Below are 21,974 nucleotides of genomic sequence, written 5' to 3' on the forward strand. Positions count from 1 at the left end.
AAACAGGTAAAATTGCAACTTGTTTGGCCACATTGCATGTTCCCAGTCACCTAATGTCCAGTTTCTGTGTTTTTTGACCCACTGAAGATGTGCAGTTTTATCTGTCACTTAGAGCAATAAGTTTTTGCAAGATACTCAGCCCCTAATATCCTTTGCAAGCAGTTTCCTTCACAGTTTTCACTCAGGATCAGCTCTAGGGGACCTGCATCCACTGATAGCAGCAATTCCAGTTAGGTTTGAAACAGACTGTCATTGACAAGAGGTCACACTTGTCTCCAGCTCCTTTCGGTTAGGATCTTTTCACACTCGCTAATCTTACACTGTGTTACTGGCTATTTATGGTACAGTCAGTGTTTATCCACCAGCTAACTGTGCGACTTCATTTACAGTTTCATTATGGGCACATTGGAACATTATAGTTCTTCCTAGTGTTCTGTCACACCTTCATGTTGACTCATCTTCCTGTGCTGACTCCATATAACTGGCTGGCACATTCACACTACTTCATTGCAACGCTTTACATCAGCGTTGGATGACCACATGACTGCCAGGCTTCATCTCTACACCATCTCCATATCTGCTGACTATTCCTCCTCCTCCAGATCCCCTCCAGTCTGCTTTGCCACTGATTTCCAGATCTGCCATTAAAGTATTCTGAAATGTTTCCACTCACCTGAAGCGCTTGGCAAGCTTCATGTTTAATCCTTTTTTCCCACATCTTCACTAGTATTGTTCACTGGCATAAAAGTAATAGATTCTGCTTTGAATATACTTTAATGCAATCAGCCATGTTTCTGTCCATAAGGATCCTTCCAATTTTTTCTCATGCCTGCTAAGTTCTTGTTCTGCATAATCACTGCTCGTGCTCCCTCTAGCAGTCTCTCAGCTGTTGTAATAATGTGATTACTTGTTACTTACTTTATTTACTGTTGTTTCTTGTTTATTACTATTGTCAGATACAGGTCTGATAGCCATTCTCTCTCTTATTGTACTTGAAGAGTTCACACATGTACAAGCCCCATACTTAATACCGGGTTGTTGTAATTAAACTTTCTGTATTCAGCATGTTATAATGTGGAAACTAATTACCATACAAGTACCGAACTTGGTAGCATTAGTGTCAAGGACATGGAGAAGAGAAATAACACAGAATCAGTTCAGTCGAAACACTTTTAATGTGCTGCATCATACCATTACATGCCAGTACTGCTACGAAAGGGGCCCAATACAGCACCCATCAGTGTCCGGAAAGTCTGAATGTGCAGAATTGCATTCTGCACGGTAGAATGAAGCTTGTCCGTAGGTATGCTGGCTACCTCTCTTTATGTGCTGTGCTTCAGATCAGCACATGTGTGAATGTTCCCCTGGTAAACCCTGTCCTTCAGGTATTCCCACAACCAGAAATCAGAGAGACTGAGATCAGGTGATCATGCCGGCCAGGCATTTGGAAACGATCACCTGATAATTTGATTGTTTCCGAATGTGCTTTGAAGAAGCAGGTGAACTTCATGCGCAATGTGCGGTGGGGCCCCATCTCGCACGAAAATGTTGAGTTCAATATGTCTCTTTCCTGTAGGGCGGGTATGACATGCTGACGAAACATATCACAGTAACACTGGCCAGTCACACTTCGCATCTTTGTTCCTTGAGTGCCAACCTGCTCAAAAAAGAATGAGCCAATGATGAATGTAGCCGTAATGCCACGCCATACAGTGACATGTTCATCATACAGAGAAACTTCATGCACAGTGACTGGAGGTGAAGATCCCCACACTTGGCAATTGTGTGTGTTCACCTCACCAGTCAGAGAAAAATGAGTTTCATCTGAGAATGGTTTGAAGCACCTTCCGTACAGTGGACCACAGGATGTTCAACTGTCGTGACACAGGACATTGGGGATTGCACACAGCATTGTCTGCCATAGCAACAGCAAATTCATTAACCACCTGTGGTGCAACCAGTTGTTGGCCTCTCTTCCCAGAGCAATGCCCAGTTCTCCAGTTGATCCAGACTTCATCGTCATGCTTCACACAGCAGCTGGAGAAAGAGGACCCTTCCGTAATCCTTTCAGCTGGAAACATTCTCAAAGCGCAGCTCCAGCATTACTGTATTTTTGATAATAGAGCTTCACCATTAATGCCTTCCTCCTTTTGTCCAAGCTCGTGTTGACACATCAACAAGTGCACTGCGACCTGTTAGGTGTGTGAGACTATGAATCACAATGACTGATCACGGCACCTGGTGGCCATAGTTGGAAATGGACTGTGGTGTTGTGACACAAGGAAATCGTGCACCCCATACTCTGGACATCGATGCTACTATGTTTGGTACTTGTATGGTAATTAGCTTCTATGTTATAATGTGTTAAATAGGGAATGTTTAATTATAACTACCCAGTACTTAATGTTTCCAACTGTTGATTTCTGTTTCTTTCACCTGTGTTTTATTCAAACACTTTGGACAAGATCTGTCAGTTTTTGTTACCTGTAGGGGACTTTTGCAGTGTGTGTTTGACCCTACCATGTTTTTCATTGTGGTTTACTGCACTAGATGGATTAGGGTAAGTTCATTCTTAGAGAGTTGTTGAACTACTGTGGACATCTCTCTGTACTTCTTTGGAGCTTCCAGATCCTTCCACTCAGCACTGCTGACGCATTTGATGAGCCAGCATCTTGGGACAGGTCGGCGAGTATCTGGTGTAGTAAAATCTATTGACGTAAGATCAGACAGAAAACTTGTAATGTGTGTTTGGCAATAAGTAACTATTGTAACTCTAACGCACGGCTTTCCAGAGTGGGAAGGAGTGCCCGGTCCATGGCATGAATGCGCCCAGCAGACTTGTGTCAAGGTCCAGTCAGCCGGCCAGTCTGTGAATGGTTTTTAGGCAGTTTTCCATCTGCCTCAGCAAATGCGGACTGGTTCCCCTTATTCCGCCTCAGCTACACTATGTCGGCAATTGTTGCACAAACAAGTTCTCCATGTACGCGTACACCACCATTATTCTATCACGCAAACATAGGGGTTACACTCATCTGGTGTGAGACCTTCCCTGAGGGGTCTACCGGGGGCTGAACTGCACAATAACCCTGGGTTCAGTGTGGGGTGGCGGAGTGGTGAAGTGGACTGCAGTAGTCATCGTGGAGTTGTGGACCACTGCAGCTGTGGCGGGTACGGAGCCTCTCCATCATTTCTAGGTCCCTGGTTAACGTACAACATACAACTATTATAACTACTTTTTTAATTAAAATATTGTTTGCGTGTATATTTAATTTTCCTTTATTCTCTTTTAGGTCCAGGAAAACTTCTCACTGTGGTGACATACCTGCAGCGTGAATGTGACAGGCAAACTAAACATGTGATAACTGAGTTCAGCAGATCTCGTCATTTAGAAAGGAAAATACAGCAAGTAAATGACCTCATGAGGAGTAGCATTGGTGGCACCAGCAGCAATATATACAGTAAATCACCAGAGAAATTAGATCCGAAAGATTTGGATCTCTTATTGGGAGAACTGACCATCATGCATTCAAGAGCAGAACTTTATGTTCGTTTCATAAGACGGAGAGTTCTTGTAAGTGTATTAACCCATTAAGTACCAGTGTCCTATTTTGAGGACAGAGCACATATTCATTTATAAATACACAATTAATTATTAATTTGCAACTATTACTATTCTACGTCACTTGTTGATGCTTTTTATAAAAAATGTATGCTTACAGGAAATTAAAAGCAATAAATCCTACCATTAATTGGTTATTGAGTACTAACAAGGGAACCTTCCCAGCTCACCCCCCTCAGATTTAGTTATAAGTTGGCACAGTGGATAGGCCTTGATAAACTGAACACAAATCAATTGAGAAAACAGGAAGAAGTTGTGTGGAACTGTGAAAAAATAAGCAAAATATACAAACTGAGTAGTTCATGGGCCACATAGGCAACATCATGGACAATGTGAGCTCAGGAGCGCCGTGGTTTCGTGGTAGCGTGAGCAGCTGCAGAACAAGAAGTCCTTGGTTCAAGTCTTCCCTCTTGTGAGAATTTTACTTTTTTTATTTTTGCATAGTTATTATCTGTCCGTTCGTTCATTGACGTCTCTGTTCACTGTAATAAGTTTAGTGTCTGTGTTTTGCGACCGCATCGCAAAACCGTGCGATTAGTAGATGAAAGGATGTGCCTCTCCAATGGGAACCGAAAACATTTGATCACAAGGTCATAGGTCAACCGATTCCTCCACAGGAAAACACATCTGATATATTCTATATGACACTGGTAACGGCATGTGCGTCACATGACAGGAATATGTTGTCGACCCACCTAACTTGTACCTTGCCCGATTTAGGTTTTCTTGTGGATGTGATAATCACTCCCGAAAAAGTGATGAAAACATAAGAGTTTGTCACATAAACTGAAAATAAAAAAATTAAACTTTTCACTCGATGGAAGATTTGAACCAAAGACCTCTCGTTCCGCAGCTGCTCACGTTACCACGAGATCACGGCGCTCCTGTGTTCCTAGTGTCCTTGATGTTGCCTATCTTCCCATGAACTACTCAGTTTGTATATTTTGCTTATTTTTTCACAGTTCCACACAACTTCTTCCTGTTTTCTCAATTGATCTGTGTTCAGTTCTTCAAGGCCTATCCACTGTGCCAACTTATAACTAAATCTGAGGGGGGTGCGATGGGGAGGTTCCCTTGTAAGGAACACTTTTCGTTATTACAGGTATTTACTTTATCGACAATTTAGTAATATTTGAAATGTATGGCAAAGATCTTTTTTTGATTTTATAGTCAACAATGTGTCTTTTAAATTACTTGCATTGTTAGCTCAATTGGAGTTATATTCATTGTTTTCCATTGTTATAAAATTTGGTGTACTCGAAATAGAACACTGAGATTTGGTGTTATCATTTCAGTTATTTGTATTGCTGCACATTTGAATATGAAACTCTGCTACTGCTGCTGTATTGTCAGAGGAATTGAAGGAACAACTTCCTTCCTTGACTCCGAAGGAGATGTTTGAAGAACTGATGAACGAAAACATATACGAGTTCATAGTGAAAGAAACTGAGAGATATGCAGTAAATATGAAGAATATGCAGGTATTTTCCTCACAGTTGAAGAAGTGAAGGTCTTCGTCGGAATTCTTCTGTTTGCTGGCTACCATAAGCTCCCTGCTGAGAAGCTATACTGGTCTGAAGTTGAAGATGTTGGCATACCAATTATAAAGACAGCTATGTCAAGGAATAAATAGCAGAAGTTGAAAACATCGCTTCATTTTCAAGATAATGACTTAGACAATGAAAACAAACATGATTGCGGATTCAAAATTAGACCTCTCTTGAAAATGATAAATGAATCTTTTCAAAAATTTAGAATATTTGAGGAAAATTTGTCAATTGACGAAATGATAGTCAAATACTATGGACGAAGTGGGCTGAAACAGTTTATCCGAGGCAAGCCTATTAGATTTGGCTATAAGTTGTGGTCTCTTTGTGGAGCAGGTGCCTACTGTTTCAAATGTGATTTATACTGTGGAAACGACCCAGAAGATACTGCAAAGGATGACCTATTATTGGGATCAAGAGTAGTCCTAAACATGCTGGACTGCTTTGAAATACCCAAGAATCATTGTGTCTACTTTGACAATTCTTTCACTAGTAGAGATCTTCTGATTCATCTGAAAAATTTGGGTTTTCGAGCAACTGGGACTGTCAGAGAATCGAGTTGATGACTGTCCGCTACTGAGCAGCAACGAACTGAAAAAGACAGTTCGAGGAAATTATGACTACCATTTCGGCAGGAATGGTGAAGTCTTATTTGTTCAATGGCACAACAACAGATGCGTTACAATGGGTACAAATTTTGACAAAGTTGAACCTTTGGGAGCAGCTACGCGGTACAGCAGAGAAGCAAGTAAGAAGACACAAGTGCAACAACCTGCCGTTTTGAAGTCTTATAACGCGTACATGGGAGGTGTTGACCACCATGACTGGTTAGTTGGAAAATATGAGTCAGTAATTAGAGGAAAAAAATGGTACTGGATCCTATTTACATGTATGCTGGAAATGGCCCTCGTAAATGCCTGGCTCTTCTACAGACTAGTACATGGGAAAAATGCACTGGATTTACTGGATTTCAGACGTGCTGTTACAGTTACATACCTGAAATTGGACATTGGAAGATCGAATATTGGACGTCCAATGGAATACCCATCAAGTCAGTTGAGAGTGATACAAGACATCAGGTTTGATGGAATTGGTCATATGATTGAAAAAAGAAGCACGCAAAGATGATGTGTAAGAGCTAAATGCAACGGGAAACCAAAAACATGTTGTGTTAAATGCCATGTAACACTGTGTGTGAAGTGTTTTGTACCATTTCACAGGAAATAAATAGTTAAGACTTGAATACAGTTTAGTATGCTATACGATACTGTTAGATCCCAGCGTCCTATTTTGAGGACAGCCATTATATCAGCATGTATAAATATTCATTGGCTATTTTTGTACTTATTGTGGTTTATACACTATGTACATTATAATTAAGGAATAAAAATTCAATTAAAAAAAATAATTTGGGACTTAATGGGTTAAAACCATTCGAAACACTTCAGATTGTATTATTCTCTATATTTGTCATGATGTGTTACTGAGAGAGAATTTGCAAATATATAACACTATTGAAACAAAAATAATCAGTTATTGATAATATAATGTAAATGGATAGGTAAAAAGTCTACTCGCCGAGCGGTGGCGGGGGAAAAAACACACACACACACACACACACACAAATGGATTTAACTCTTACAAGCTTTCGAAGCCAATGGCTCCTTCATCTAGTAGAAGAGTTGAAGGGGAAGAAAAGGGGATGAAGGAAAAGGATCAGTTTAGGGAAAGGGGTACAGTTCAGGAAAGTCACCCAGAATCTGGGGTCAAGGGAGACTTGTCAGACAGGATGAGAAGGAAAGATTCAGTCTTTCCTTCTCATCCCATCTGGTAAGTCTCCTCTGACCCGAGGTTCTGGGTGACATTCCAGAACTGTACCCATTTCATTAAACCAATCCAGTCCTTTTCTTTCTCCCCTCTTCCTTTCCCTTCAACTCTTCTACCAGATGAAGGGGCCACTGGCTCCAAAAGCTTGTAAAAGTCAAATCTTTTGTGTGTGTGTTCTCCTGCTGCTGCTTGGTGAGTAGATTTTTTTATATCTCCATTTACATAACACTATTGAAATATTTATTTAGAAGACAAAGTATTAAGAACAACTCTGCACAGTACATGACTCTTCACCCAGCAGCTTTATCTAAAATGCATCTTGTGAGAGGTTTGTTAATGGGTGCCATCAAAACAATTTATCATATGGTATGGCTTCTTTATTTTTGTTAACCTAGTTTTTTCACCACTCTTTAACTATAAAGTGAAATTGTCTGTATTTTGCATCAGAAAACTGAAGAGTATATTTTCTGTCAGAGATATGTGGCACTGAAATATTTTCTGTTATAATAGCATGTGTTACATGACTACTGAAGACGTACATTCCTGTTACCGCTATTGCACTATAGCTATGATTGTCTGGGGGTCAATAAAAGTTCTAAATACTCAGCTCCAAAGGTTTGAAATAATTTTAAAAACTTATCTTGTATAATGCTGATTAAATATCTGCAACATGAAGTACATATCCGAACATTTTTTAACATGTATGCATTTTGCATAGAAAGTACAGTGGACTTGAAACAAATTATAACTTTCTTTAGAGCATAACAATTAAAAATAATACAGAAGAGGGGTGTTCCTTTATCAGTTCCTAAAATAGGGAGCTGGCTGTTTTGGAGCTAATGGGAATAGAATTTTATTTTCTGTTGTAACTTGTGAGGAGTTGAAAATAAGAGTGGACTAACTTCTTACTATTTTCAGCACCTTGTATTTCCTCCAACTACTACATGAATTACATTTTTTGCTATTCTGTATGCGTGGTTTTACCTTTATGAAGAAAAGATTTTAAATTGTAGGAGTTGCAGATTGGGTATCTTCTTCATTTGTATGTGCCTATTAGTTCTAGTACTGTTTCAGTAATTGGTGACTGGAAATTCCCTTTCTTTTTCCAGTAGTATGAAATTATAGCCTGAAAATTACAAGTGCATGCCAAAAAGTACTGTCTCCAAATATTTTTATGTGAAAACTCTTGAAGCTTTTTAAGTAAAACAAATGTTATTAACATCCTACAGTTTTATTCTTCATCTCTACGTATTTATTTTTCAACATGATCGCCATGGCAACAAACTCATTTATCCCAATGAGAGACCAATTTGTTGATACTGCCACTGTAGAATATGTGATATTGTTGACAGAGCCACAATCTCACCTCTGCTCGTATTACTGCATCACTATCAAAGTGAAGCCCTCAGTGTTCTTTAAGTTTTGGAAATGGATGAAAATTGAGTGGGGCCAAGTTGGCAGTGTACGGTGGATGATTGATGACAGTGAACCCAAGACATCATATTGTTGCAGGTGCCGTAGTGCTCGTGTGGTATGGCATTGACATGATGAAGGAAAGTGTGCCCCATGTGTGAATATGTCTTTCAATTCAAAACGCAGTTACTGCATGGTGTTTCTCGTGCACCACCATAGTTACTGTACATTACACATCACCATGTTACATGCTACAATTCGGAGCCCTCTCACGGCAGAGACCTGCAAATACAAAGTCATGAACAGTAAAGATGTAGAATGCTTATGCTTATTACATTTGTTTTATTTAAAAATCTTTAAGAGTTTTCACATGGAAAAATTCTGAGGCATTATTTTCCAGCACGCCCACATTTATAAATTATGGTGTCTGGAGGGGGCGGGGGGGGGGGGGGGGTTTACCTCTATCTGCAAGTTGCATGATGTAGTGTACTTCCTTGGTGTAATCCTGATGTAAATTTGATATGGAAAGTCTTGAAGCGTGGATGTGTGGTATGACCGCTTACAGTCATTAACGCGCAGTGAACTGGCTACATTGCCATGCCCACACGTTATGTTCAATGGAAAGGCTGGGTGACAGAAACGACTAGAGCAATTTTTGTCGTGACACATTTATTATTCACAAGTCTTACACTAAGTTACAAATACAATTCATCACTAATGGTCGTCCGTACAGGCGCATTGCACTAGCAGTACGGCTCGATCACCGATCCCAGAGGGTATACTCTCCAGTGAAGAGCCGTGGCGTGACCGCATGGACTGAGCGAGACAAAAGCCGCGTCACCAAATGTTCAGCTCCTGGTGTGACCAGAAGTCCGGAAGTGCCATGATGTCCGTGAAAGGGAGAAAGGCACTGCCAAATGGAAGGGTGCACACCGCGAAACAGGCAACTGCATTTAAGACTGCACGTATGCATTTGCGGGGGAGTCACATTAACTTGACGCACATAGTCAGTTGCGGGAGAAGTCGGAGACGTGCGACCCGTCGCATTGACCAGCTCGCTCTGTCTGCCTGCTTAGTCCTGTGCGATCTGGTGCATGATGCACCGTTGCCAAAATTTGGCGTAACGGTATAGCTGCACTCGTGAATGCCGGGTGTCGCTTACTTGTTTTGGCTGTGCCATAGTTCAGCCCTTTGCGTGTTTGAATGGTGTGGCCGCCACAGTCTGGCAGAAGGCAAATAATTTAGCAGTAAAGGTAAAGACTGAATAGTAGAGGCATTGAATCATAAGCAGGCATATAAGCCAAACTATTCTTGGAAAATAGGGGTGTTGTGATTTAAATGCATGCTTACAATTCTTGTAAATGCTTGGAAATATGGTTAGAAAAGGTTTTAAATCTGAGAACCGAGACTTGTATCACACTACGCTTGTATGGCGATAGATAATGGAAGGAATTAAGGCAACAATTTGTCATATAGTTAGAAAGTACTGAGCAGTTGATTGGCATGTAAACAAAACTGAAAACATTGTTATGCTTTTGGACAATATCCTGTATAAGAGCTAAATAGTACAAAATACAAATACACCTGCACAGGTACATTTCCTGGCCAACTGCATTTTATGGGTCTGCAGGTGTACTAGGGTGGGACATACGTGTCAGGTGGAATTGGTGAGTGGAGAAAGGAAGCAAGGGGAAGGGAGGAAGGGTTCAAGGGAAGAGTAGGCTGACTGTATGCACCCTATGCACACCATATTAATTTTTCACTTTTGTTCACTTGTCAATATTCTAGAATGATTTGGAGGTTGGGCTCCAAAAACCAGAGTCTCGTGTTGCAATGGTTGGAGAACTTGAAGCAATGCTGAAAGGAAGTGAACTTTCACATCGCATGCAAGAGCTGCTTGGCAACTACTTGCTGTTAGAAAGATATTTTATGGAGGAAAGTGTTAAGAAAGCAGTTGCTATGGACATTGTAGAGGATGGTTCAATAACATCCAGTATGGTGGATGATGTTTTCTTCATAGTAAGAAAATGCATAAGGTTAGTACTTCACAGTGGATTCATTTTTCTTTATAATTAATACAGTACATATACGTTCTGAAATCATTAAGTAATAAGTTAAGGAATTGCATTTACTAATATAAATTATTTTTCTGACTTTGTGATTAAACACTTTGTCATTTATCAATTTTAGTGTGAGATAGACTAGTCACAGTATGTGCTTAGGCTTTTGCAGTGTACTTTAGAGGGCTAAACAATGGATACATTGCCACAGAGCATTTTCCCAAAAATGATGATATGACATACCACCAGGATTTTTTATTTATCATGCTTTTGTATCATCACCCAAATGCCCACAGCTCTGATTTAAAAGTGTGCTGTTCAGATATTCAGAGGTTGTCAGATATTTGGGAGGGAGGGAGGGGGGGGGGGGAGAGGAGGAGGAGGAGGAAGAAATTCTTGTCATTGCGTTGAGTGTGTTGTCTAATACCAGGGTTACAAGCGAAGGGTCAAATCCCTATGAACAGGCATAGTTCAAAATGTGTGGCATCAGATCAGACATTCACCATCTTCAAATCGTGTTTAGCTAGCAGTGCAGTTTTCAATACCATATACTCATGAACCTTTTTCCTCCCGTACCTTTTTAGTTGCTGCTATTATAAAGTGACTATATATTAGACCCCAAACACTCTTGAAATGATAACAGACAAATTGTGTCTGAAAAGTTTGGTGAATGGTCCCAGAAAATAAAGGAAGCAGGAGTTACAAACAAAATACCTTTACTAACCTTCAAAGTAATCACCATTAACTACAGTGTACCTCCGATACTGATTGTAAAGCTGTTGGAACTGTACTAACAACAGATTGGGAGAACACCCAGAAGCACACCATTAATCAGTTACTCCAAGAGAAACTGAGAGATCACGGTAAAAATTTGAGGCAGAAAAACTTAAGTCCACAAATCAGCAATGATATGGAAAGCATTGCTCTTTCAGAACTGAGTTTTCTCTTTTCTCGGATGATATCACAGGAACCATGGATGAAAGACAACAAACAAATTACATATTCCTAGATTTCTAAAAGTCTTGAACACAGTGTGCCACTGCAGACTGTTAACAAAGGTCCAAGCTTACGGAATACTTTCTCAGATGTGAGAGTGGCTTGAAGACTTTTAAGTAGTAGAAACCAGTACGTTGTCCTGGACAGCGAGTGTTCATCAGAGACAAAGCTGTAATCACAAGTGCCTCAGGGAAGTGCAATAGGACCGCTCTTGTTCTCTATATACAGGTGCTTAAATGATCTGACTGAATGAGCAGCAATCTGTGACTGCTGATGACACCATAGTGGATAGGAAAGTGTCATCATTGAGGGAATGTAAGAGGATACACAATAAATTAGAGCATATATGTGGTGTGATGAATGGCACCTGCTCTAAATGTAGCAAAATGTAAGTTAATGCAGATGAGTAGCAAAAACAACGGTGTAATGTTTGAATGCAGTATTAGCGGTGTGCTGCTTGATACTTATACTTCAATTAAATATCCAAGCCTGTCAAGGCAATAAGGACAGTGGTAGGGAAGGTGAATGGTCAACTTAGGTTTATTGAGAGAATTTTAGGAAAGTGTAGCTCATCTATGAGTGGCCAGCTTTGGTTTATTGGGAGAATTCTAGGAAAGTGTAGCTCACCTGTAAAGGCAATCACATGTAGAACACTTGTGCAGCCCATTCTTAGATATTGCTTGAATGTTTGAGATCCCCACCGGGTTGAATTAAAGGAAGACATCGAAGCAATTCAGAGTCATGCTCCTAGATTTGGTACTGGGATGTTCTGTCAACATACAAGTGTGACAGAAATGCAACATGAACTCAAGTGGGAATTCTTGTAGTGAAGACAACATTCTTTTTGTGAAACACTGTTGATAAAGTTTAGAGAACTGACATTTGCAAATGACCTGTAAGGACCATATAGCCAAAATAAGAGAAATTAGGGCTTGTACAGAGGTATATACACAGCCGTCTTCCTTCAGTCTATTTATCAGTGGAACAGAAAGGGGGATGCCTAATAGTGGCACAATGTATGGTGCCATATGAAATATATTTGTAAATGAAACTTTTGTACTTTCTTCCACACCAAATTGAGGCAATTATGATGGGTAGATGTGGCTTTACGTGGCAGTTGGGTCAGGTGTGGTTATGCAGTATGGCCTTCACTTTCAGCAGTTGTCATTGTTAATTAAATTCACTATTAAGACCATATCTTAAAAATGGCTACATGCATTTACCAAACTGATTTATATGTTTTATCAATTACTGTCTTATGGCTCATTCGACTGATGATGATAAATAATTCTTGTCAGAAAATTTTAATATTCAGCACTAGTTGTAATAGCTCTTTCCAATTGCCTTAGAATACGCTGAAAAGTTGTTCATTTTATTTTTCAAGGCGAGCCAGCTCCAGCTCGAGCATAGATGGTGTATGTGCAGTTATAAATAATGCATGTGGACTGCTGGAAATGGACTACTGTTCTGTACTAAGGCAGCAGCTACGGCAAGGCTACCCTTCAGGCTACCTAGATCTTACACAGGCATATAATGTTTTGCACACAAGCATACAGCATGGCCGACTTCAAGCTTCTGACTCAGAACAAGCAAGAGTTCTGTTCCTGGTAAAGTTCTCCCTGCTATATATTTTATGAAAAATCTGTAGTCCTCTTTTCATTTTGAATTCAAAACCCCTTGTTATTCACTCAGACATGACAGCTGAGTCGTCATGATAGTCAAGATGCATAATCCCTGAGTATAATTACATATATGTATATGTTCAACTGTCCCGCCAACACCTGATTTTCAATTCATTTATCTTCTTGTTAATCTTTATCAGACCAACTTCTCACCAACATCATCTGAATGGAAAGCAATATGAAAAAAAATATAAATTACTTTTTTTTACCTCATTTGCTAATTCCATGATATGTCTTGCTTACATTTTAAAATTGCTTGAAATTTGCGTCTTTAGTGGTATTCAAGTTTTAACACATTGAAGAGACTGTGTAGCTCATATCTAAAATGGATGTGAGAAAAAAATTAATCCCTACATAATCTCACACATAAAGTGAAACACTTCACATAGTTGCAATGAACTGCATCAGTGGGCTCAGTTCAGTTCTTTGCACTGCTACTGTATTAAATAACTGTCACCTTCCTAGCTTTGGGCTGATGTGACGGAGTTAAAATAGTCCAATACCAATGATAAAGGCTCTACAGTAATCTTAAGTGCACAAAAAAAGATTCCACTTTCAGACCATTGGACTGAGAAATGTTCACCTTTACCAACTGATGTACCACTTAAAACAGAAATATTAAAAAAGACTAAATGAGGATATCGGTTTAAAGCAGAGTAATCCGAGAATCATGCCAGATCAAAACATTTCTAGTTTCCACAGAAAGAAATACATTGAAGAGACTGTGTAGCTCATATCTAAAATGGATGTGAGAAAAAAATTAATCCCTACATAATCTCACACATAAAGTGAAACACTTCACATAGTTGCAATGAACTGCATCAGTGGGCTCAGTTCAGTTCTTTGCACTGCTACTGTATTAAATAACTGTCACCTTCCTAGCTTTGGGCTGATGTGACGGAGTTAAAATAGTCCAATACCAATGATAAAGGCTCTACAGTAATCTTAAGTGCACAAAAAAAGATTCCACTTTCAGACCATTGGACTGAGAAATGTTCACCTTTACCAACTGATGTACCACTTAAAACAGAAATATTAAAAAAGACTAAATGAGGATATCAGTTTAAAGCAGAGTAATCCGAGAATCATGCCAGATCAAAACATTTCTAGTTTCCACAGAAAGAAATACAATTTATTAACACTACTTAAACCTTGCCAAGACTATCTCTCCAATAAATATAACCTCTAGGTAGCTAATGGCTCCATAAACTGATAAAAGGCCTCCACTGACTAATCGTGCACTAGGCCACAGCACATGCATATAAGAATTCTGCATAACTGATCAAAGTGCCATACACACACACTAGGTAAGCATTTGTGAATTCTTGTAAACTTTCTGTGCTGAAAAAATAATTTTATCAATCACTGTTAGTGACGTAACTGTTTTGCTATTCTCATTTACCATCCTTTTCCTCCCACAAATAGTGCTTCTCTAGTAACTGGTGTATTCTGGCAGGAATTCTCATATTATTATTATTTCCCTCTAAATGAAGTCTGCAAACATTCTGCACTCATTGAGAACCTCTCTGACAAACCACTGTCCACAAGTTAAACAAAACCAGCCCATTTGCTTCTGGCTGCAGATATAAGGGGACATGGCTTGGTCTTCTCTTGTCATAGGCACACACAGCTCAGCACCTGCTATACAATGTTTCCTAGTGCCAACTGGTGTGCTAGCACACTGTTGTCGTGTACAGGAGATGCAGTGGGAGGCGGGGGGAGGGGGGGGGGGAGGCAGGAAGCTGGACATAGAGATGAACCGGGGGGCTGTAGCTGTGGAGGATGGCATATTCCCAGCTGTACCCCACCATCTGGCTTGCAAGAACAGAGGATTGTCCTCCCGAGAACACTGTTTAGGATACATATTGAGTCCTTAGGGTGTCCCCTGGGGCGATGACGGTGATGGCGGGTCCAGGTCCAGTGGGTCAGTGAGCTGCGACGGCAGAGGCAAAGGTGCGATGTCTATTGGCTTGTCCTGGGATGCCATAACGATACGAGCAGGCAGCTGCCAAGGCCGTGTGGTCCCATGAGGCTGTGAATCTGGGGGAAGAAAAGCAGCAGAATCATGGGGCAAACAACAAATGCTAATTTGATTCTGGTGATGGCACTGCAAACCATCGGGACCTGTAATTGGATACATATATGTGCCAATGTGTTTCTGGATCTCACCTTGCTTCCAGCACTGACATTGGCCAAAAACTTTATAAAGTACAAGATCACACAGTGCAAATCAATACTTGCGGACCATCGGCAGTGCCGTATGCTGTGGTGGGTGGAGCAAGTGAAGCAGCGTCTGATGGTGGCAGCCATGCAGAAGTTCCACCAGTGATGGTCCGTCGTGTGGGTGGGAGCAATAGGAGGCGAGAAAGAGTTGCAATACCTGTTCCCATGTGTGGGAGGTGTGAAGCTTGGCCATCTGTTGTTTAAAAGTGCGTACGAAGCATTCTGCTTCTCCATTGGGCTGGGAGTGAAACTGAGCACTGGTTAGATAACAAATGCCATTTTGTCCACAAAACTGTTCAAAGTCATGTGATGTGAAATGAGGTCCATTGTCTGTAACAATGACTTCAGGCAATCCTTCAATGCAAAAAAATCAGTACAACACTTGAATGGTGCTACGTGACTTAGCAGGGTTCATAGGCACCGCAAATGGGAACTTGCTGAAAGAGTCTACCACTATGTTCCAAAATGGTCCCGCAAAGTCTATGTGCACTTGGTGCCATGGTGATTGAGTATTAGGCCAAGTTGCAAATGTCTGATTGGTTATCTGTGCAAGTGTAGCACTGACATCATCTGTTCATTGTGGGTGTCCATGCCCTGCCAAGTTCAGTGCTGGCATGCTAACTGTTTAGTGTGAACAAGTCCCCAATGTCCTTGGTGAAGCAGTCGTAAAACATCCTGTTTTAAAACGGTGGGAAAGAGCACACACTATTGTCCACTGTCAGATTGTACTAGGATCACACTTTGTTGTACTGAAAGGTTATGCTGATGAGCAAAGTAACAGTGCACTACTGAGTTCTGAATACTGTTCAAAGAGTGAGGGCAAAACTTGTGAATGTAATGCAACAAAATCTTCAGATCAGGGGCTGCTTTTGTGGACAGCGCCTTTTTTTCTGTAATTCAATGGAAAAGATTGCAGCAATTTAGAGCCCCATGCATCAATCTGTTAACAAGATGCGTCAGAGGAATCAAAATCAGAGTCGGGGCCAATCAGAAGGCGAGAAAGGGTATCAGCATTGCCATGTTTTGTGTAGGTCTGTACACAGTTTTGGTCTGCTACTGGAATAGAAGCAAAGTCCAACGTAATTTTTGAGCAACATGTGTAGGAACCATCTTTGATGGATGAAACAAGGACTGCAAAGGCCTGCAACCAAACAGATAGTGATGGAATTTTGTCACACCATACACAATAGTGAGAGCTTCTTTTTCAATTTGTGAACAACTGCACTGAGTTTGAGTTAACAACTTTCAGACAAAAGCGATAGGTCTGTCTTGTGCACCAATTCTGTCCGTAAGAGGAAGTGTCTACTTGCAAAATCAATGTACTAATATCTATCACTGAGCAAGGCATTTTTGAGTTTCTGAAATGCGTCGTGACACTCTTTGCAAATGAGACTGGGTTGTGTACACACCCTGACTGTTTATCACATGACCTAAGTACTGTAGTTCTGTCTGGAAAAAGTCACACTTTTTGAGATGACATTTGAGTTGAGTCCTGCATCTGACAACACTCAAAAAAGAGTACGCAGATTGGCAATGTGTTCCTCTGGCGTACGAACTGAGACGGAAACATTGTCAAGGTAGTTCGAACAGAACGACACTTGAGCAACCAGCTATTCCGAGTAATCATGAAAAAGGCAGGTGCAAAGGCACTGCCAAAGGACAAATGCAAATACATGAACAACCATAAGTGAGTATTAACAGCAAACACTTCTTCATATAGTGGTATTTGCAAATAAGCATCACACACATCTGTCTTAGAAAAGAAACAGTTCGCACCAAGCCTGTCCATAAGTTCCTCGGGCCAAGGCAATGGATAAGTGTCAATTATTATCTGTGGATTGACTGTAGTTTTGAAGTCAACACAAATGTGAATGCGACCAGAAGGCTTGGGCATCAAAACCAATGGACTTGCCCACTGACTGGCAAGTATTGGAGCAATCACACAATTGTCTTGCAATTTTTTTAATTCACTGGCTACTTTGTCTCGTAAAGCAGTGGGAACGGGACAAGCCCAGAAAAACTTAGGCTGTATGTTGTCTTTTGGGGTAATGTGCATTACAAAATTCAGAAGTCCATCAGAAAAGAGTTCAGGTAATTCCTTAAGCAAACAAGCTACACTGTCTGTTGGGTTAAAAGCAGTCACTGAAAATACATTGTCTTGGATGCTAAGGCCAAACAAGTCAAATGAATCTATGTCAAAAATATTTTCACTATCTCTTTATTCCAACACAGTAAATGCAACTGTCATAGTGTGAGGTTTGTAAGTGGCAAGCAAACTATACTGTCCAAGTAAAGGAATTTCCTGTTGTATGCAGTGAGGTGCATGGTGAGCCTAACTATTTGTATGTGGCACAGTTAAGCAAAGTTGCAGAACCACATGTGTCCAATTCAAAGGCAACACAATGTCCAGCAATTTGTAATGTTACAAATAGATTGTTGGAATGGCATCGCACTGCACTGGCGCGAGATGAGGGCACAACCTTACTTGAATTACTGCTACAACCTATAGTCGGATTTGAAAGCACTGCATCCACAGAATGTGCATGAAACCTGTTATTGCAAGAGCAGGCAGAATTGCGTTCTTTTGCCGTAGCAAGCAAACTGCCTGGAAATGGCCTTTCTTTCCACCTGAGAAGCATGTCGCATTGTGCAACGAGCAGTCTTAGTGCTTATGGTGAGCAAAACAGCGAGGGCGAGACTTCACTAGATTTACAGACCTGGCTATGTGCTGACTAGGCTGTCAGCGTGTCCGTGTGTGCACTTGTTGAGGCAGCTAAGTGGGGGCTGTTGAGGGCAAGAGGAGACTTGACCTGACAAAATTGACTTGACAAAATTTATCAGCAGCTATAGCACCGTAATCGAATTGTTATAATATTTGCAACACTTGATGGAGGGAAGGATATGAGTACTTGAGAATATGTTCTCTAATTCCGCTATCGCGACATTGTATGTGATCGCATCATGAATCATCATGTCACAATAAAAGTTGCCACAACTACAGTTGGAATTGACACTTTGTAGTGAGACCCTGTAAGTCAGTATACCACTGATGGTTCATCTGGTCTGTCTTTTTCTTAAGGTAAAAGAACTGAAATCCGGCTGCTGCAATCTGAATCTACTGTTTGTAATACTGACTTAATGCACCTACTACTACGCCATAGGACAGTGCATCGGGAGACAACATAGAGAAGAGTTTTTGAATTAAGCAAAACACAGGTGTTCCCACGATGGACAGAAAATAATGAGATTTCACAGTACCTTGAATTCAATGGACTTGACAGTGGGCCTGGAACTGGGTGAGATGTTCCTCCTCTTTTTCATTGAAGTGCTGAAGCGGGGAAATGTTGTTCAGTGGGACTTGGATTGGCTGATTGGTCGGTTGTGCAGCCGATGCAGCTTGTGTGGCAGTCGTTTGCTGTATAGTAGACAGCAATGTGGTGATTTGCTGTTTCTGAAACTGAAAAATCTGATTTAGTTCAAGAGCAAGAGCAGTCTGCGGCTGAGACGCAGTGGCAGGAGGTGGACGGGGTAGGGTAACCATTGCAGTGCTAATAAATTACAACTAAATATGAAAAGACAAACAGAAAAGCAATGTGTAAAACCTATGAAAAGAGAAATAGATAGTTCTGCAGCTCCCCTACTATAATTCATGCAACAACAAGAACAAATTAGCAAATAGAATCACTGTAACAACAGCTCCGCCTGCAGCAACCTAGAGTACGTGAAAAGCAAACAAAACATATTGATCAGATGCATGACCACTTGTTGTGGCTGTGCCATCTTGTAACGTTTTGCGGTTCCTGGCTGGATGAGGAGAGGGTAGTATGAAAGGTGGGTGGCCAGTTTCCTCTCACTACAACACAAAATGCACATGTGATTTAAGATATACTTTATTACATGAACCAATTGAGTACCTAACTTCAGTGATGTCCAATCTGAAGTTTTGTGATTAACAGCAGTCAACTAACATGTATTAATTATTGAATCTTGTCATTGTGCATATGGCAACTACATACAATGGCTAATGTTCCCTCACACAGTGTGTACATGACCCGGGAGATCCGGGAAAAACCTGGGAATTTTTCATCCAGGAGAAAATTGGGAAAAATTTGCAATTTTTTTTGTTTTAGTTTTCAGTTAAATTTTTGTAATTTTGACTGGTAAGAAACAATACTCTAACAAAGGATATTACTGTACCCCGCTACTGCAGAATAATATAGCAGCAATAAAAAATGAACAAGAGAAAAAAAATGAAAATAAAACTTAGGTTGCAAATGAAATGCGCCATATACAACAACAAAACACAGTGCTCATACAAGCGACTGCCAACAGCAAAATGTTTCCAAGGCTTTAGGAAGACTATCAATGCTTCATAACAACAAATTGCCTCTGATGAGCATGACGTCACAACTGTTCACATTAGATTCGTTTGAGCAGTTGCGAGCAGGCTCATGCGTATGCGTAGTTGAGTCACGTATGTGTAGCACCTTCTCCCGTTTCTGGTTACAGAACTGTGGTTGTTACCTGTACAAGCAGCAAATACTACTTGGAAAAAATTTACTGGCACGCCCAAGCTGCTAGGTTCTCTGGGGGGCAAACTGAGGTATCTGCCCTGGGCGGTAATTACATTGGGGGGGGGGGGGGGGGGGAGTATTGCCGCGGTTCGGAAATATCATTGATCCAGGGTGCACAGAGTAGCCTGAGTTGTGGAAAGGTGGATAGTCTCCACGTGCCTCGTGTTTATGTTTAGTGATATTTCGGTGGCCGGGAGCTATCAAGTGAATTAAAATATATTCACGTAATTATGGAAGGCTAAAATATGTTATTAGTTTCAGATTTTATTTCCACCATTCTGACAGTCGAGCATTAATCGCCTTGCAGAACAATGAAGTTATTTTTGTTGGTTTTCTAAAGAAATTTGGCTTTTATTAATCTTTTCCGCTGAGAGAGTCAATTTATTTGAAACAAAGTGTTTAATTCCACACTATTGGTTAGTTTCCACTGTTCGCTGCATATCAAAAGTGCATGTTTTCATCTTAGCACATGTGGCATAATGCCATAATAAAGAACCAAACACAGTACAGTACTGATACTCGAAGAAAATTTACTTCCAAATCTGGATACCCGAATGTGCACTTTAAGCTGAATTATGAATTGTAGTATGGTTCACAAAATTCTGATGCTCTTGGAGTGTCCTCTGGTGTCTTGTTTCTCTTATGACATAATGTAAGATCTTGTAATGTTTTACATGTACAAACATACGGGTTTCCTGTGTCATCGTAGCTGCGCAAGCGCGGTGATGCCTGTTATCTGGTGCTCTCTGCCAACTGCTGAAATGAACCTATTTCTAACAGGTTGCGGGAAAATATTGCGAATGGCTGTTTGAAAAGTGTTACATTCAAAGTAAATTTCCTTTTACACAAGATGAACTATGTGCAAGAATGTACAATGCATTTCTTAAATCACAGAGCATTTCACTCTCACTTAAAATCAACTCTTTGAGGATGACCATTAAGAAGAATTTTGAGACCGGATCAGACATTCATGTCGTTATTAAAAATTTTACTGGCACATTTGTATGATGTATCTTAAAGTGTAACACGTGCAAAAAAGATCAACATTGTGTGTGAAAGCTTAGCTTCTATTTCATCTTATTAATCTTAGAGACCAATATTATAGTGAAAGCTTTGCTTTTCTTGTAGCGACACTATGTATATTAATTTAAACCATTCACTTTTCAGATATTTGTGTGTACACACTACTGAACAGTAATATTGCTATTTGCTGACTACATCACCTGTCCTATGCTCTGAATATTCTCTGTCATCGGCTGGCACATCATGTGAATGAATGAGCTAGGACTGGCTTACTAAAGTGCATCGCAATCTCGATTTCAACACTTCGGAAAGTAACATGCGTTGAGTTTTGTTTTCTAAAGGGCGGAAAATTCTACTCCGGTGTATAAAACCATAAACATTCAAAGGATTGATAAGTTTTGCAGTTCCGAGGAAAAGTATACTGTCACTTAACACAGAAAAAGTGTATTTTCACCTGGGAGAAAGCAAACTGAGTACTGATGCGACATACCCAGGTACAGAGATTGAGATAGCTTGGTCGGCAGTGGTGGCCTATATGCATGCTGCCCAAGAGTTGTTATTGGCTCATAGCCTGGGAGCGTGTCTTGGTCTTCTTTTGTCATAGGAGTGCTTAGATCAGCACTTGCTATACAATGTTTTCTAGTGCCAACCAGTGTGCTGGCAAAGGTGTATGTCAGGACAGCTCCATTCTTCCATTTGTTATACTGAAGGCTTTATTGAAGCAGCTGGAATTATTGTATAGTCATTGAGCATTTGCCCTACTATTCCTATATTTACTACACACTATATTGATGTGAGGTTCTGGATATCTTAAAGGAATCCACTTATGTCCAGTTTTGAACCTGTATGCCCTGCTGCTGCCTCTATTGTAACCCGAAGGTGCAATGGAGGCATGCCCAGCAAGGTCTCCAACCCAGTAGTGGGTGTGCTGCTAATTTGTCCTGTTATGGCTAATCAGCCAATCTCTGCACTTTGCCAGGCTTCTCAGCAGCCACATTCTGTTGTACTTT

The 21,974-nt window shown here is 40.5% G+C and overlaps 1 protein-coding gene across 3 annotated transcripts in view; it reads left to right on the forward strand.

The window, feature by feature from the left end:
* LOC124589549 (conserved oligomeric Golgi complex subunit 4) overlaps positions 1–21,974 on the forward strand; it is a 110,768-nt gene that overhangs the window by 45,869 nt on the left and 42,925 nt on the right. For all 3 annotated transcript variants that reach the window (XM_047131563.1, XM_047131562.1, XM_047131561.1), the window contains 3 exons: positions 3,291–3,571; positions 10,195–10,442; positions 12,847–13,069. In XM_047131563.1, coding sequence (XP_046987519.1) covers positions 3,291–3,571; positions 10,195–10,442; positions 12,847–13,069 — 752 coding nt within the window. The remainder of the gene's footprint in view (positions 1–3,290; positions 3,572–10,194; positions 10,443–12,846; positions 13,070–21,974) is intronic.

This window comes from Schistocerca americana, chromosome 2, assembly GCF_021461395.2.
Source record: "Schistocerca americana isolate TAMUIC-IGC-003095 chromosome 2, iqSchAmer2.1, whole genome shotgun sequence".
In the NCBI taxonomy this organism is placed as follows: Eukaryota; Metazoa; Arthropoda; class Insecta; order Orthoptera; family Acrididae; genus Schistocerca; species Schistocerca americana.